The following is a 15,807-nucleotide window of genomic DNA, read 5'->3' on the forward strand; positions in this document are numbered from 1 at the left end:
TTGGTGTTGTGGGTAACTTAAGTTAAAAGGTAGCTGGTTATAAAGTGCTTCACATGAGGAACAGTTTTAGAAATCATGGCCTGGTAGGTATCAAATCACACAGCCATGTATCCATGCTACTGTATGGAAACCTGTGGAGAGGAACTGTTGCATGTGTATTAAACCATGTATAATTTCCCCTCCCCCCTTTATTTTGTTACAGTGTTTAAACAGTTGTTTGGTGTAAGTTAGCTGGGATGTTTGAAAGTAGCATAATACATTTTTTAGTTGTTGAAGGTTGGTTGGTAAAGAATATTGCTTGTATCTTCAGCATTTATTTTTGGGGAACATCACTTTATTAGTCAATAGTTTCATTGGGATTTGATGTTTGTGGTGCACATTAATGGTAAGGTGTAGTTTGGTGAAAAGTTTGCAGATGTATAGTGCAAGAAGTTATTGTCAGCAGTGTTGTGTTTAGAGTGGAAATTTATCTTGTCAAGATTGATAATAGTTTATAAAATTGTGATCTGATTGTAAAAGTGATTCATAATAACTGATATACACTCAGATGAATCTTACAAGTTTACCTTTTCTGTAGAAGGTAAAGTACTGTAAATGTTTCGATGATTACTTGGCATTTATATTTATAATTTAAAAATAGAATAAATTTGTCAGTGATATTTAGCAATGTGTGATTTAAAAGTGTCTGAAAAATTTAATTATTTTAATGATGATTTCCTACTTTTGCTCTTAGTAACGAGTATCCTGTGACAGAGTTTATGTTCTTTGTCTGTCGGTACTAGTTTTAATCTGTGTTTGGTATATTTCACAGGGCCCTAAAGGGTATAAAGCTGACAATCTTGTACAAGAATTTCCCCCAAATAAACGCAGACGTATGGATTATGTGAGTGTTGGCATTTTCATTTCTTGTATAAATTGTGTGTTTTTGCTTGGGATAAAGGTAGCAGTTCCTGACTGTTTAGTTACGAGAATCCAAAATGGTATATGTAGTTGAAACGAGAAGATGAGACTAAAGTGCTTAATGTTTCTGGTGCAAGGAAATCATGGTTAGTTTGGATACATTGTCTCACAGCATTACAGTATACACAGCTTTCAATTGTTCTTTGAAGGTTTTAGGTTTATCATTAGTAGAGAGAGGCAATCTTAGGAAATTCTTCAATTAGTGACGAAGTTTTGCCTGTGGTTTGGAATATATGGATAGTCACACTTCTTAGGAAGAGTCTTCTTTTTCATCTGTAGGAGTATTGCACAACATAGGTACACATCACTTGTGTCTCCAGGTGTTGGTGAGCAATATGGCTCGAATCTGCCATAAATGATAGTGTGGTAAAATACTGAAATTGTATATATATATATATATATTATATATATCTATATATATATATATTTATATATATATATATATATATATATATATATATATATATATATATATAAACTTTTTTCTGGTTTAGTTAAAAAAATTATATTAATTCAATAAGAGACTGACTGCCAGCCAGGTCAGTTGCATTGTCATATCCTTCTGATTGATGTTCTAAAAAATATTTGTTCAAACATCAAAGACACAGAAAATTCTGCTCTTAGGTAAAATACCACTGGTAACTCTACTTTGAGTGTTTTAAGAATATTATTTACTGCATACTCTGACCTGAATACTGTAAGATTTTTTGCAGATATTATAACCTAATTTTCTTTTCAGTCACAAGATTATGTCTGCTAGGTACCATAAGAATGTTTTACAAGTATATCATTGAATTGTACACCAATTTGCCACATACAGTAAAGGGTAACAGCTGTGTACAGTATAAAATTTATATTAACACTGTACCCATTGGCCAGAAAAAATAACATTTGTGTACATTATATTGCACTCACCTGTGTAACTAATGTCATTTTGAATTAATAAATGAAGAATCCATTCTGTAGAAGTGCTAAATGTGAACATGACTTGAAGTAGCCCACACATTTCAATGTGCAATAAGAGCTTGCAATTACTCCAGTTAATGCTGTGCTATTTGTTGTAATTTTGGTTCTCAACCATACATATAAATGTATAATGATAGCAATTTGTAACCCTTAATCCATCTTTTTAAGGGCCCTAATATTATGGATAGCTGCACTTCAGTGTTACTGGAAATTACTTACAACAATTGTTAGTAAAATTTCAGATTTAAACTTTTACTTTTGAATGTGCCCGTGTCTCTTTAAATTGAGATTCTTTTACCCATGAGAAACTTTTAGTTGAGAAATTTTTTGAATGGAATATATTCACTGTCCTCCCAATCAGACACATGTAAGTATTGTGTATACATAAATACATTGAAAATTGTTCTTGAGATGCTTAGTCATCCTGAGCTGTTATTGTACACGAGATATCTGATATCTCTTTTTTTCAAATATTTGTTCTCAATAATGGCCTATTGATGAATAGGTTCTGTAAGACTTGATTGTATACCAAAAAGGTTGACACTTACAGTACTTACTCCATCCCCATTATAACTTGCGTTGTTTGATGATAGCAATGTGTAACACTTAGATTTGCCAGAAATTTTACTGTTGAACAAATTTGTAGTATTGCACTACTGTTAAGTGATTAAAAATTTATTCGTGAATAAATTAAACTGTTGAGGGGAGTAGTAGCACTGTCCTACTGTTTACTGATGGAAAGTGTGTTCATGAAAATGCCATACTTGAAATGTAAACCTGATATTCCTAAAGGAATAATACATGATAATAAGTGTCTCATTTTCAGATTACTGTTTGATGACATGGTTAGGAATTAACACTGAAGGTATAATGATAGGCTCATGATTGAAATTGATCAACATTTTATTAAATATTGTCTACAGGGAGGAGAGGAAGATGACTACCAACAGGGGCCTCAGGCCCACAGTAATAGAGGCCTGGGCGAAAGCCAATGGGGCCCTTCGTCCTTTAACGAGAGATTCTCTAAAGAGAGCGATGGAAATCGCTGGGGTCAACAGCCTAAGCACCAAAATAGAGAACAAGAGGAAAATAGATGGGGTTCGTCACGTAATGCACGGCATAGTGAGGACCGTGACGAAGGCAAGTGGGGCTCAAAGTCACATGGTGGTGAACATTTTGGTAGAGGTTTTAATAATCAGGAAAAATGGGGAGCAGAACCTCAGAATAGAAATAACGATAACTTTGCATTTGAACGTGAAGGTGGCAACTGGCGTGGAGAGCGTAATCAAAATCAGTGGGGGCCCCAAGCGCACAATGAGCGCCAGGGCAGAGAACAAAATTCAAGTCGATGGGGATCCCAGTCCCACAGTGAATATCGTGGTGGGAATCAAGAACAAAGATGGGAACCTCCCGAGTCTTTTCACGAAAACTACGATGACAATGACCAACGATGGGGAGGATCCCGCTCCTTTGATAGTCCTCCCGAAAAACGCCGTAAGCCCTTGTTGGGTCCGTACCCAGAATTTGAGAAACCCAAACCCAAGTCTCTGTTAGGTCCATATCCAGGCCCTGAGAAAAATAAACCCAAGGCGAAACCTTTATTAGGGCCTTACCCTGGTCATGATAAACCAAAGCCTAAACCTCTCCTGGGATCATTCCCTGGCTCTGATAGACCTAAACCAAAATCTCTCTTGGGGCCATACCCAGGGCATGGGCAAGATGAGGACGACTATCAGTGGGAGCCAGCATCCTCCCGTGGCGCAATGCGAAGTCGGGGAGGTCGTGGCGGTCGCGTAGCCCGTGGCGTCGGCTCGTTAGGCCGCGGTCGTGGATTGCGCAACAGGCGCCAGATGAATGCATTTGAGCAGGAGGGAATGGGTTATGAGGAACCCCAGTCTCTGATGCAATCTTTTGAAGATGACTTCCAAGGGGAACACTTCCCTCCAGAACAGTCTCTTGAATATCAAGAAAGTGGATGGTATGATGACTCTGAATGGGGTCCATGTGAACAATTTGAAGGTGGTGAGGAATTTTGGCCTCAGAATTATGATGAGTCCCAATCATGGCAGTATGACGATTTTGCATGGCAATATGGGGATGAACAAGTGCAACAGTTCATGCAGCAAGGCGGCTACCAGCCACCAAGGCTGTCCGTTAGAGAAAGACTTGGCGCCAAGAAACCAGCCTTACTGGGCGCTGCTCCAAGGTAAGCTTAGCCTTGATAACAACAGTACATTTATTATTGATTTCTATCCTTTTATTTTTCCGGCTTTTGAAGCAGTGGTCACAAGGGCTGTCGATCTTGTATTCTTTCGCGTAAATTAAGCGAAAGCTGTCACACATTATTTGAAGATGATAAGGGAAGGCCATAGGGGTCAGTCTTACACTGCATTTATAATTGCAGTTTGCCCAAAGCTTGAAATATTTTATGGGTTTCTAAACCAAAATACCAGCATAGCTTCAAGAAGTACCTTTAAACTTTTAAGTTTACCAAATTTTGCAGTGAAATCTTTTGCAGGGGCAAAATGATTATTGCAATCAAATTTATAAAACATTGAAATATATATTTGAAAGTGATGACTGCGCATATAACCATATTCAGGTGAAACAGTCAGTCTTTTCTTTTTCTTGCATGATATTTTGCAGCTGTTGTAGATAATCTGTACATGTAAAATAAGATTTTAAAATTGAACATTCTATACTGTACAAGAATTTGCCTTAGTAAAAGGTACTCTTCAGGCAAATAAAATCATGATTCAGTTCCTGTTCATAGTGGATTAATGCGTGCAGCATTTTTCACCATTGTACTGCACTGCTATTTCAAGTTCTAATCTTTGAATCAGTGGTCGTATGAGATCAGAAAAGTGCTGTTTTACTTACCTTTTAAAGAATTTTTTATTCCTTTAATCCATTTATTTTTTTGTTCAATTGAAGGATTTAGAGTTCGGCAGTGAGAGGAAATATAGCCTGAAGCAAAATAGTGATCACCCAATCATTGAAGCTAAATATATTACACATCTTTCTTTCTATACTTACAATGCAATAGCATCAAAGGTTTCGACAGCCCTTTGTAGACGTGCTGACATTTTTGCATTTCAGTCCTAGGTACCTCAAAAATGAGAGATGGATAAATATAATGAAGGAAGACTATATAAACTTAATAATAGTTACATTGCATGAAAGGATTCTTTAGTAATCCTTTAAAAGGATTAACAAAAACACTCCTCAGGTTGAGGTAAACTTAATATTTTTTTCTGTTTTTATAACTGTATGTAATACTGGACATGTATTGATATTGCCATGTAAATTGTTAACTAAACATTAGTGTTGGTAATGTTAAGGGAGTCAAATTTAAACTAGAATATGGGAAAAAGTGAATACAATATATACCCTTTTACTTAATTTGCATAACAGTTTTGCCTATTAACAAAATAGAATTCAAGATTGTGATGACTTGCTTTTTTCATCACAGAATCATTTAGCTGGACATTTTCAGCTGTAAAGTACACTATAGAAAGTAAATAAAAAGTAATCAATATTTGTTACTTATGTAGAACGAATCACTAACGTCTACAGCAGGTGAACAAGCTGTGTTACCAGCATGGTGCAACATTTGGTCTTTAATTACATTCGCAAATGGAGGAATACATTAGTCTTGATGCTTCCTTTTAAAAGCCACCTTGAACAAACAGAATTGATTTGAAAGTCCTTATGGCCCATAAGTCAAGTGGGGATTTATATCTTGGCATCTATAGTAGACTACTTGTGTACAAAAAATGTGTACGTGAAAGTTACAGAAATTGGCTTGAGAAAAGGAAAATATCCTGTTGCATATTGCTGAGTATGAATATTGGTGTAATCTGCAAAAAGCATAGTTTTGTTTTCGTATTTTCATAGCCATTTCTTCATGTATCTCCTATTGTAACCACAGCTATCCAGATTTAAAAGAAGTAGTATTGCCTATTTTGAAGTGGTAGAATCTGTTGTAAAGTTGCCTAGGAATTTGAACTGTATGGATTAAAGAAGGTTTTTATTTTCTTCATAAAAGATTTATTCACAGCATTCGGCACTGTAGTGTATTTTGAATTTTGTAAGAGGATAAGTGATATTCTGGTGTGGTGGGCAGTGGCATACGTTGACATTTTGGGATTACTTGTGGAAGGTTTAAGTGGTTGGAAAGTATTCTAGAACATATTGGTACATTTTTGTGACTAACCAGCAATCTTGATTAAATAGTTGTTATTATTATTGGGTAGTGTTACACTCTTACTTTGGGTAGATATAGCCAGTAATATTCTTTTGTAATAAGCAATTCGGATAACTAGGTCGTGTTTGCATGCAGGAAATAGTGATATTCATGTTTCAGTTACCCATACTCTGTTCACTGTTGGCAATTGTTACTCTTACATTGATTATCACAGACTCAAAACCTTTAAGATTTATATCGCAGCTCTTTTAGTATCATGTAAAACCCAGAGCATGTTGAGTAATTCTTGTCATTAATATAATGAAACTAGACAAAAATATGTAGGTTAAAGGACGATTTTGTTTTAAGGGTTTTTTGGCAGTTATTGAATTTGTCCTGGTTTTTGTCCATTTTCACTTGCTTAATATTAAGGTGTGACTGAGTTTTTCTTGTTTGTGTGGCTTTGTTTATGTTGAAAGCATAAATTGTTTTTCTTCCTTTTTTTCAAGATTTTGATTGTTGAATCTTTCACCTTTGGTTTTTGAAATTGTTTAAATTCTGTATTTGATGGCATATACTAAGACTCATCCCCAGTTTTAGCATAGGATGAGAAAAATATTGAGTATTGTATAATATTCTAGTCTGGATGATCATACCTTTTGCTTATTTAACTACATAGAGTCTTCTCTTGTATTCACAGCATAATACAGCAAACATTTTCTGTACGTATACTCGCCTTGTACTGAACTGTAAAATAACCTTTATCTAGGACTAGTAGTTGTGAGATATCATCTTAGCCTTTTTGTCTGAACAAACTCATAGATATCTCTGTGATTTGAATAAATTCAAAACTATTTATTTAAAAGTGCGTGTCATGTTCATCAATACAGCCCATATCAGAGATATATTAGTTTTTCTGTAAGAATGAATTTTTGACTGCATTGCTAAGTTTGAGTTAATACCCATCCAATCTAACTCCTGATTTAACCTCAATGTTGAACAATAAATTTAAGAATTCATTGGAAACTTGATGCACACACTTTTTTTTTTTTACAACACAGGACAACAAAATCATATACAAAACCTCTGTATGATACATAGTTGTTTTCCATTTTTGGATGAGTTTTGTTACTTCCCTCTCTTGAAATGTTTATTGCTGCCAGACGTATGTTTTCAAAATATTTAGACGATTTATTTTATAGTCGTAATTGAGAAAACGTTGACAACCAGCCCATGTAAAAGAAAGTCTGTTTTTATATGCTGTCAAATACAGTAAACAAACATGATTTGCTACCTGATAAATTTTCAGTTTGGATCAAGAATGTTTGATGCACCATTCACTGACTGTGATTTGATTGAATTGTGCAGGTCTTAGCAGTATTTCATGTGCAGGTTTGAAGTTTAGAGAGGGATACGTGGCTTAGTGGCCTTCCAGGTAAACCAGGGGAAAGTGAAGCTGATGATTGACCTGGCATGAACTAATTAAGTAGACTTTTAAGGCTACAAGATTACTGTAGTAATGTAGGAAATCATAGAAAAAAATGTCATTTAATTGTTATTTATTGCAAGTTTACTAGTTTTTTAAGGTATTAATTTGTAGTAATACTGTATGATGCATTATCAAAATTAAAGTACATTATAAAGATATAACTGGGTTAACTCTAATGATTTAAGTATGTATTAGCTTCTCATATAGTGCTTTGAAGTTAGGTTTTAAAACTTATTTGCCAAGCTTTATGGGGTATATGGAGACAGGAAATGAGGGAATAGTTTGTCTTCATCTGTCATTGTGTGATTCATCAGTGTACCTAAGCTCCCAGTTTTGAAAATTACATTAGTTTACTTCAGTGCCTCTAAAGCTCTGATACTTGTAGTTGTATCCATTAGGTAAACTTTACATCAGTTTTGTACACTTGTGAACTACTGTACAGTAAGTATTGTAGGAAACAGTATTGAGAGGAACTTAGTTTTGTATTGTAACTTATGTCTTTGGATTGATCTTGTAGGTGAGGTTTCAGATGGATTGCCGGACTTGTGTGAATATTATTGGTAATAAGCTGTTCTGTCTACATCTGGTAAAGGAGTTTCACAATGTTTTTATGGGTAATGTTTGCTATTATGGTTTAAGGTATGTTTGTTGTACACCACTATGCATGTGATATCCACTGCAATATTCCTTGTAGACTAATTATTTTTTATACTACTTGAGTTCATAAGATGGGCGCTCATTCTAAGAGGACATTCTTAGTTTGCCACTGTATCATAGGGGGTTAAAGTTTGTTACAAGTTGCATCAGCCAGATTAAAATTGAAAGTCTTTTTCATTGATTGAGTACTTAAATTTTTTCTTCCTACATTTACTAACTCTGTATTGTGAACTTTCCATTCACTAAAGTATTTCATTTTACAGCGTGGATTTGGTTAAGCAGCTGTTGACTCCTGATGAGAGGAAACGTCTTAGCAAAAAAGTGAGTTTTTATAAATTTCTGTACTTTTATTTTATCACTTCAGCCTGGATTTAGATGCTGTGTGTATCAATTAGTGACATTGAATTTAAAAACATCCCGTTGATTGTTCACATTAATTTGCATACATTTCTTGTCAGCTTCAGCCAGAAAATGTAGTGTCTTGCAAGATGTTCACTTTAGCACTTAAGTTAGGTTACTACATTTTAGATGTCAGTATCGAGCCCAAGATGTGTTTCTTAAATAGTTGAATGTAATTTTGGTGGCAGATGGTAGACAATGCACCTTTATGCCATACAAATACAGAAAGTTGAAATGTGCTAAACGGATGTTATTATTGTATGTTGTACTACATGGTAACCAATATATACACATCATGAGAAATATAAGTGCAAAGAATACGTTGATTGAACATCTTAGTAAAACTAAATCCAAACTGAAGTACACTGCTGATTACCAGAGTCCAGAGTATGTAACAAACTTGCTACCTTGACTTGACAGACATTATTTTTTCCTTATTTTTAGTTTTATTGGATTTTTAAGGTCCTATAAATCTCAAGTAGTAATAGCCTATACAAGCCTATTTTCTTTATTGTCTTTGATGTGTGAGGTGTGACCAAATGGATTGTTGTGAAAGTTGGTCTAAACTCACTTTGGACCTTATAGAAAATTTGGACTTATATTGTACACCGATCTTATGATAAAGTGATTATGTATATATTTGGGGGAAAATGTCTTTATACGAAAGTCAAATTTTACATGGTTGCAGTATGATATTCAGTACGCTATATTTCAAAAAGGAGTGAGGTAGTTAGCCACTGGTTGGATATAGTAATCCTCCTGTAATTTGGAATTACCACTGACCTGGACTCCTCAGGTCTCATTGGTGTCAGATTTAGTGGAAGTCTACTTTTGTTACTGTATTACTGAAGGTTAACCCTTCATTTTTTATTGAAGTGTTTGTTGAGGTCAAATAAGAGTTTCAATCATCCACTCTCATCAAATGCTTATTTACATTTGAAGAAATGACCTTTAAACAAGATTTTAGGGTAAAGGACTCGTGGTAAGAGAGATTTTGCTTTCAGAAATTAAAAGTATTAATAGTGTCTGAGGTGTCTGTTATAATGTCTGTAACTGTAATTCTAAGAAATCTTGTTGTCATTAAGATTTCTCTCCTTACAGTATGGTAGTCTACCTCTTGAGGCTCTGTATTGTCACATGTGCGATCAGAGTAAATTCAGCAGTGTTGATGTGAGTATGAAATTCATTTGTTATGCGTACTGTTATTTTGGAATGTCTGCTTCATGTTGGAATTTGCTTTATGCTGGTCTGTGCTGTGTATGTTACATTTTGATACTGACACGTAAAACATATTTCAGTGTAAGAGTACAGGTATTCCAGGGCAATATTGTGAGAAATAATAATAGAGAAAGGTAACTTAATCTTCTACATATTGTGCAGTGATTTTGTTGAATTTTGTTGAAATAACAGTTATGGGGTTAGGCTAAGATTTGAAATTAGTAGCTACTGTAATTGTGGTAGTGAAGGTTTTTAATATTGTCAGAGTATTCATTGTGTTTTCATGTCTCCTCATATTTGTGTGATACTTTCAGAGTTACTTGATGCACCAGATAGGAAAGAAACACGTTGCCATGACACGGTCTTTCTATGCCAAGTCTAATGCAACCTACCATGTTCTCAAATCTGATGTCAAGGTAAGTTAAAGTTTACTTGATCACCAGTAATCCCTTCTGTATGACAAAAAGTGGAGGAATAGTGAATTTTTTCATACTCTGCATATTTAACAAGATTCTGTTTCAATGGGTATTGTTCATTTTCAGATGGAACTGAGAAGGGATCTCTCTATTGCTAATGTTCCCACAGATGGCTACTGTCCAACATGTGATGTACCCAAGTGGGGTAAATCTCATCACATGGGCATCGCTGCTAATAGGGTAAGAAGTATTTTGATTTTGTATGCTATTCTTGGGGGTTTTTATCACTGTATTTGGGTAGGGATACATTTAAGGGCATCAAACATAAAATGAGCTTTGAAATCGAGATGCGTATTATCTCTTGATATTTCCAATTAAATCTACCATCGATCAGATTTAATGACGGCTGCTGCTTTCTTTTCAGCTCCTACATAGATTTGTTAAACCACTCTGCTGTAACAACCAGCGCTTTGCCAGCAGGTTGCAGTATGAGAACCATCGTTTGTCACTGAAGCACTTGGAAGTAAGTTGTAATATGAAATGACGTATGTTGTAGGGTAGTATACACAGGCAGTCATGGGCAAGTTGAGTGGAATATACTTGGTTACATTTTCTAAAGATGAAAATATGTCTTTGATGGCTTTGTATTCTATGTTGATGACATGCAACATTGGACAAGCAAACAGATATCAATTTTAAAATCAGACATACAGAAAAGAATAAGGAAAATAGTGCTAGGGTAGTACTTTACTATAAAGAATGCAAGAGACTTTTATTGCAGTGTCTTACCGAACAATTATATAGCTGTAGGCTCCCTACAGCTATATAATTTGTTCGGTAAGTATGCCATAAAATTTCATCTTATTATAAAAATTCCATTTTCCTCTTGAATTTAGGGGAGACACCATGCGTTTTCACAAGCTTTTCTAGATTCTTAATTGTTGCAAGGTGATACATTGGCACTGCTGTTTAATGGACCTCAATTTTATGGATTATGTTACCAGTTGAGTCAGTATAGCTAAAAAAATCTGTCCTTTGTGTTTTTACATGTGGTTTTTTCTTCCTGTGTTAAAAGTTCTAAATATACAGTATATTTGCATAATGTACTTACTGTACATGGTTAAATTTATGCTAAAAAAGTAATTTTTTTTAAAGTGAAAGTGTCACCTTGTTCATTCAGCAGTCACAGGCTTAGAATTTCTGAGATGTGTGGTTAAATGAAGCGTAAAACTATGCTTACTCATAGGTCGTAAACGTGAGATGTGAGTGGTGTAGCAGTGTGTGTGTGTTTGTGTGGCTAATAATTATAATAGCTGTTTTATGTGAAGTTGACTATATCAGAGATCTAGTACACCTCTGTATGCTAGTTCTTGTTCATATGGTTGTGGCTCCTATGGTTCATGCTGTTGGATTTACAGAATCTGTGTTAAAAGCCCAGAAAATAGACTGTTGTACATATTTAGTTTGTTCATGCCACTTACCTGACAGATATATATATAGCTGTATTTTCTGAAGTCCGACAGAATTTCAAAACTCGCGGCACACGCAGTGGGCGGCCAGGTGGTAGTACCCATTCCCGCCGCTGGGAGGCGGATATCAGGAACCATTCCCATTTTCTATTCATATTTTTTTCTGTCGCCGGTCGGTAAACTACTGTTTACAGACCTCCGCTCAGGATTTTTTGGATTTGGCTCGCATTTAAGTATCTGATTGTCTTTTGGTATTGATTTGGATTGTTGGATTGGCATACGCGATAGTGGACCGTTTTTTGACTTTGGATTGGCTTTTCTGTAAACGTGATGTCTGGATCAAGTGCAGTGAGTTTCAGAGTGTGTGTGAGGACTGATTGTAAGGTGAGGCTACCGAAAGCATCGGTAGACCCCCACACAGTATGTATGAGTTGTAGGGGGCATAATTGTTTGGTGGATAATCGGTGCAATGAATGTGAGAGATTGACTGATGATGATTGGAGAGTGTATGAGTCCTATCGTCGTAAATTGGAACGCGATAGGATCAGGAGGTCTTCCTCCAGGAGTGGTTCTACCAAAGGTAAGGCTAATAATTCACCTGTATTAACACCTGTAGAGTTTGCATCTCCTAAACCTGTGTTGCCTTCGGGCCCTGAATCTGTGTCGGGAGAAGCTAATGCTCTCTCTCTGATTTTGGAGTCTCTACGCACTCTGGAGACCAAAGTGAAAGCCTTGGAAACTGGCTCAGTTCAAGTGTGTGATCGTGCCCCTAGTGTTGTGGAGGGGGCGTCAGATCGGCCCCATAATGCCTCTAGGCCTAGACCTCTATCGGACTCCCAAGACTCAGGGAGAGGGTATGTCGAAAGCCGCAAGAGGGTTACGGGGGCTCCCCACCGATCTGGCGTCCCTTCGGCAGGCCTTGTTGCAAAGTCCCAGGCTGTCAAGGAGCGCGCACAGGCGCGCATCCTTAAGGACTGTTTTTCGTCCTCCGAAGCGTCCTCCCCGCGCAAGGGGTGGAGCGCTCGGAGAGACTCTCGTCCGCTGAAAAGGACGTTTCGTGTTGAGGACGCTTCACGTCCTGTATCGCCGCTTTCTTCGGAGGACGCTTATGACGCTTTTCCTCCTCAGAAAAGAGGTAAGATCTCCTCCGATGAGGACGCTGGGTTGCACGCACAGGCGCGTATCCCTGAGAAGCAGGTAGCTGTACCTGTGAGAAGGAAGGAGGCGTCCCCTCGCCCCTCGTCTTCTCGCAGGATCAGTCCTGCTCCCTCTGTTCGTTCCTCTCCAACGAAGAACATTCTTTTGTCCCTTCAGGACCAGCTATCGACGCTTATGGCTCAGAGGACTCGCCCAGCAGCAGTCGAGCCTAAGCGGAGGAAGGACCTTAGACTGCCCGTCAAGAGGACGAAGCAGTCTCCTTCTCCCTCTCCTCGTTCGTCTCTTTCGCCGATCGCGTCTCCTTCGGCGATTCGCCGATCTCGTTCGTCCTCTAAGAAGACGTTGCGTCAGGACGCTTTTGAAGGCGTTCGACAGGACGCTCGGCAGGACGCTCCTCAGGACGCTTTGGGGGACTCCGGCCAAGAAGAAGTCGTACTTCAAGACGCTGGTTTGCGCGCACAGGCGCGTATTCCGGATAACATGTCTTCCCTTTCGTTTAAGAAACGTAAGGACGCTTCTCTTGCAAGTGAGGCTGCCTCGGGTGTCGCTAAGGACGCTTATCGCCGTCAGGACGCTCTGCCTACTTCGAGTGGTAAACGTCACAAAGAAGACAGCCTAGATAAGGCTTCATCCAGTAAGCATAGGGGGTCTTTGATTAAGGCAAGACCCGACATACGTACGCCCTCTCCGGAGAGGCGGTCTCCTCTTCCGATTAGAGAAGAAGGAGAGTTGAGTAGTCCTGCCGACTCTGTTGAAGAGGAACCTTCTGCTGCCTCGTCAATCTCGGATTATAAAGTTCTCGTGCGGCTGTTGCGTTCGTCCTTCAAGGACAAGTTCCAGCCTGCAGCTCCCAAGTCTCCTCCTTCGCAGTTTTCATCCTCTAAGACTGGTAAGACTCCGGAGTTTGTCGAGATGAAAACTTCGCTCTCCACTAAACGGGCGTTCAAGAAACTCCAAGATTGGATGGAACGAAGGAGAGATCAAGGCAAGACAACTTTCCCATTGCCTCCAGCTAGACTCAGCGGAAAAGGGGGTATGTGGTATAAAACCAAAGAAGACGTGGGTGTAAGAATCCCTTCTTCAGCACAAGGGGATTTCTCCAGCTTGGTGGATTCTCAGAGGAGGTCCCTTTTATCCACTGCTAAAGTGACCTGGACCCCCACGGAGACGGACCATCATTTGAAGGGTCTGCTCCGGACTCTTGAAGTTTTCAACTTCCTAGACTGGTGCTTGGGAGTTCTGGATCTGCAATCGAGAAGCCCAGAATCTCTCAGTCTGGGGGAGCTGTCCAGCGTGTTAGCATGCATGGACAAAGCCGTCAGGGATGGTTCTGAGGAGCTCGTCTCTCGTTTTGGGACGGCCTTCTTGAAGAAGAGAGCTTTGCTGTGCAATTTCACGGCTCGGTCAGTTACTCCAGCTCAGAAAGCGGATTTGCTTTTTTCTCCTCTTTCTAACCATCTCTTCCCCCAGACTTTGGTTAAGGACCTGACAAGCAGTTTGCAAGAAAAGGCAACGCAGGACCTCTTAGCCCAGTCCTCGAGACGTTCGGCAGTCCCTTCCACTTCTTCAGCTTTTGTTCGACCGCCGAAGAAGGTTAAGCCCTTTCGTGGGGCTCCTCGAGGGAGAGGTTTTTCACGAGGAAGAGCTTCCTTTAAATCAAAGCCTTCCAAGTGAGAAGCATGTCCTTCAGACACCAGTCGGAGCCAGAATGAAGTTTTTTGCGGGAGCATGGAGAGAGAGAGACACGGACTCTTGGTCCCTCAAGATCGTGGAGCAGGGGTACAAGATCCCCTTTTTAGATCTTCCTCCTCTTTCTACGACTCCCAGAGACCTTTCTCCATCCTATCAGGGAGAGAAGAAACAAGTTTTATTCGATCTTCTTCAACAAATGATCGAAAAAAGAGCGGTGGAACAAGTCGCGGACCTGGGGTCTCCAGGTTTTTACAACAGGATTTTCCTAGTACCAAAGCAGTCGTCAGGTTGGCGTCCAGTTCTAGATGTAAGCAGGCTCAATCTTTTCGTGGAAAAGACCAAATTCACGATGGAGACGCCTCATTCTGTTCTGGGAGCCTTGAGACCGGGCGACTGGATGGTGTCCTTAGACTTGCAGGACGCGTACTTTCACATCCCGATCCACCCTCTTTCAAGAAAGTACCTAAGGTTTGTCTTAGACAAAAAAGTGTGGCAGTTCAGAGCTATGTGTTTCGGCCTGACCACGGCTCCAATGGTGTTCACCGTAGTCATGAAGAATGTGGCGAGGTGGCTACACTCTTCGGGGATAAGAGTTTCCCTTTACCTCGACGACTGGCTTATCAGAGCGTCGTCGAGAGAAAAGTGTCTGAAGGACTTGCAGTTCACTTTAGCCCTAGCAAAGTCCCTGGGACTTCTTGTCAACCTCGAAAAGTCGCATCTGACCCCGACACAGTCCATCGTGTATCTGGGGATTCAGATGGATTCTGTGGCTTTTCGAGCGTTTCCGTCCCAGGAACGTCAGCGGCTAGGATTAGAAAAGATCTCGGCCTTCTTAGGGAAAGAAACTTGCTCGGCGAGGGAATGGATGAGTCTGCTGGGTACCATTTCCTCGCTAGAAAGGTTTGTTTCCTTGGGAAGACTACGCCTCAGGCCTCTCCAGTTTTTCCTTGCGGACGAGTGGAAGGCCAAGGACGATCTCAATGCGATATTGAGAATATCTCTTCCAATAAAGAGCCATCTAAGATGGTGGTTCGACCCACAGAAACTACAGGAGGGCGTGTCCCTAAGTCTTCTGAGCCCCGACCTAGTGTTGTTCTCCGACGCTTCCATCACGGGCTGGGAGCAACACTAGGAGGGAAGGAAGAATGTCAGGCTCCTGGGGAGGGGAACAGGTAGCCTGGCACATAAATGTCAAAG

The 15,807-nt window shown here is 39.1% G+C and overlaps 1 protein-coding gene across 2 annotated transcripts in view; it reads left to right on the forward strand.

Annotated features, from left to right (window-relative positions):
* LOC135208520 (uncharacterized) overlaps positions 1 to 15,807 on the forward strand; it is a 72,213-nt gene that overhangs the window by 49,649 nt on the left and 6,757 nt on the right. The window contains exons 2-8 of one of the 2 annotated variants that reach the window (XM_064240798.1): positions 812 to 883; positions 2,850 to 4,132; positions 8,522 to 8,579; positions 9,759 to 9,827; positions 10,190 to 10,291; positions 10,418 to 10,531; positions 10,716 to 10,814. In XM_064240798.1, the coding sequence (XP_064096868.1) occupies positions 812 to 883; positions 2,850 to 4,132; positions 8,522 to 8,579; positions 9,759 to 9,827; positions 10,190 to 10,291; positions 10,418 to 10,531; positions 10,716 to 10,814 (1,797 nt within the window). The remainder of the gene's footprint in view (positions 1 to 811; positions 884 to 2,849; positions 4,133 to 8,521; positions 8,580 to 9,758; positions 9,828 to 10,189; positions 10,292 to 10,417; positions 10,532 to 10,715; positions 10,815 to 15,807) is intronic. The other variant, XM_064240799.1, reaches the window with a different exon arrangement.

The sequence above is a fragment of the Macrobrachium nipponense genome, chromosome 35, assembly GCF_015104395.2.
Source record: "Macrobrachium nipponense isolate FS-2020 chromosome 35, ASM1510439v2, whole genome shotgun sequence".
Lineage (NCBI taxonomy): Eukaryota > Metazoa > Arthropoda > Malacostraca > Decapoda > Palaemonidae > Macrobrachium > Macrobrachium nipponense.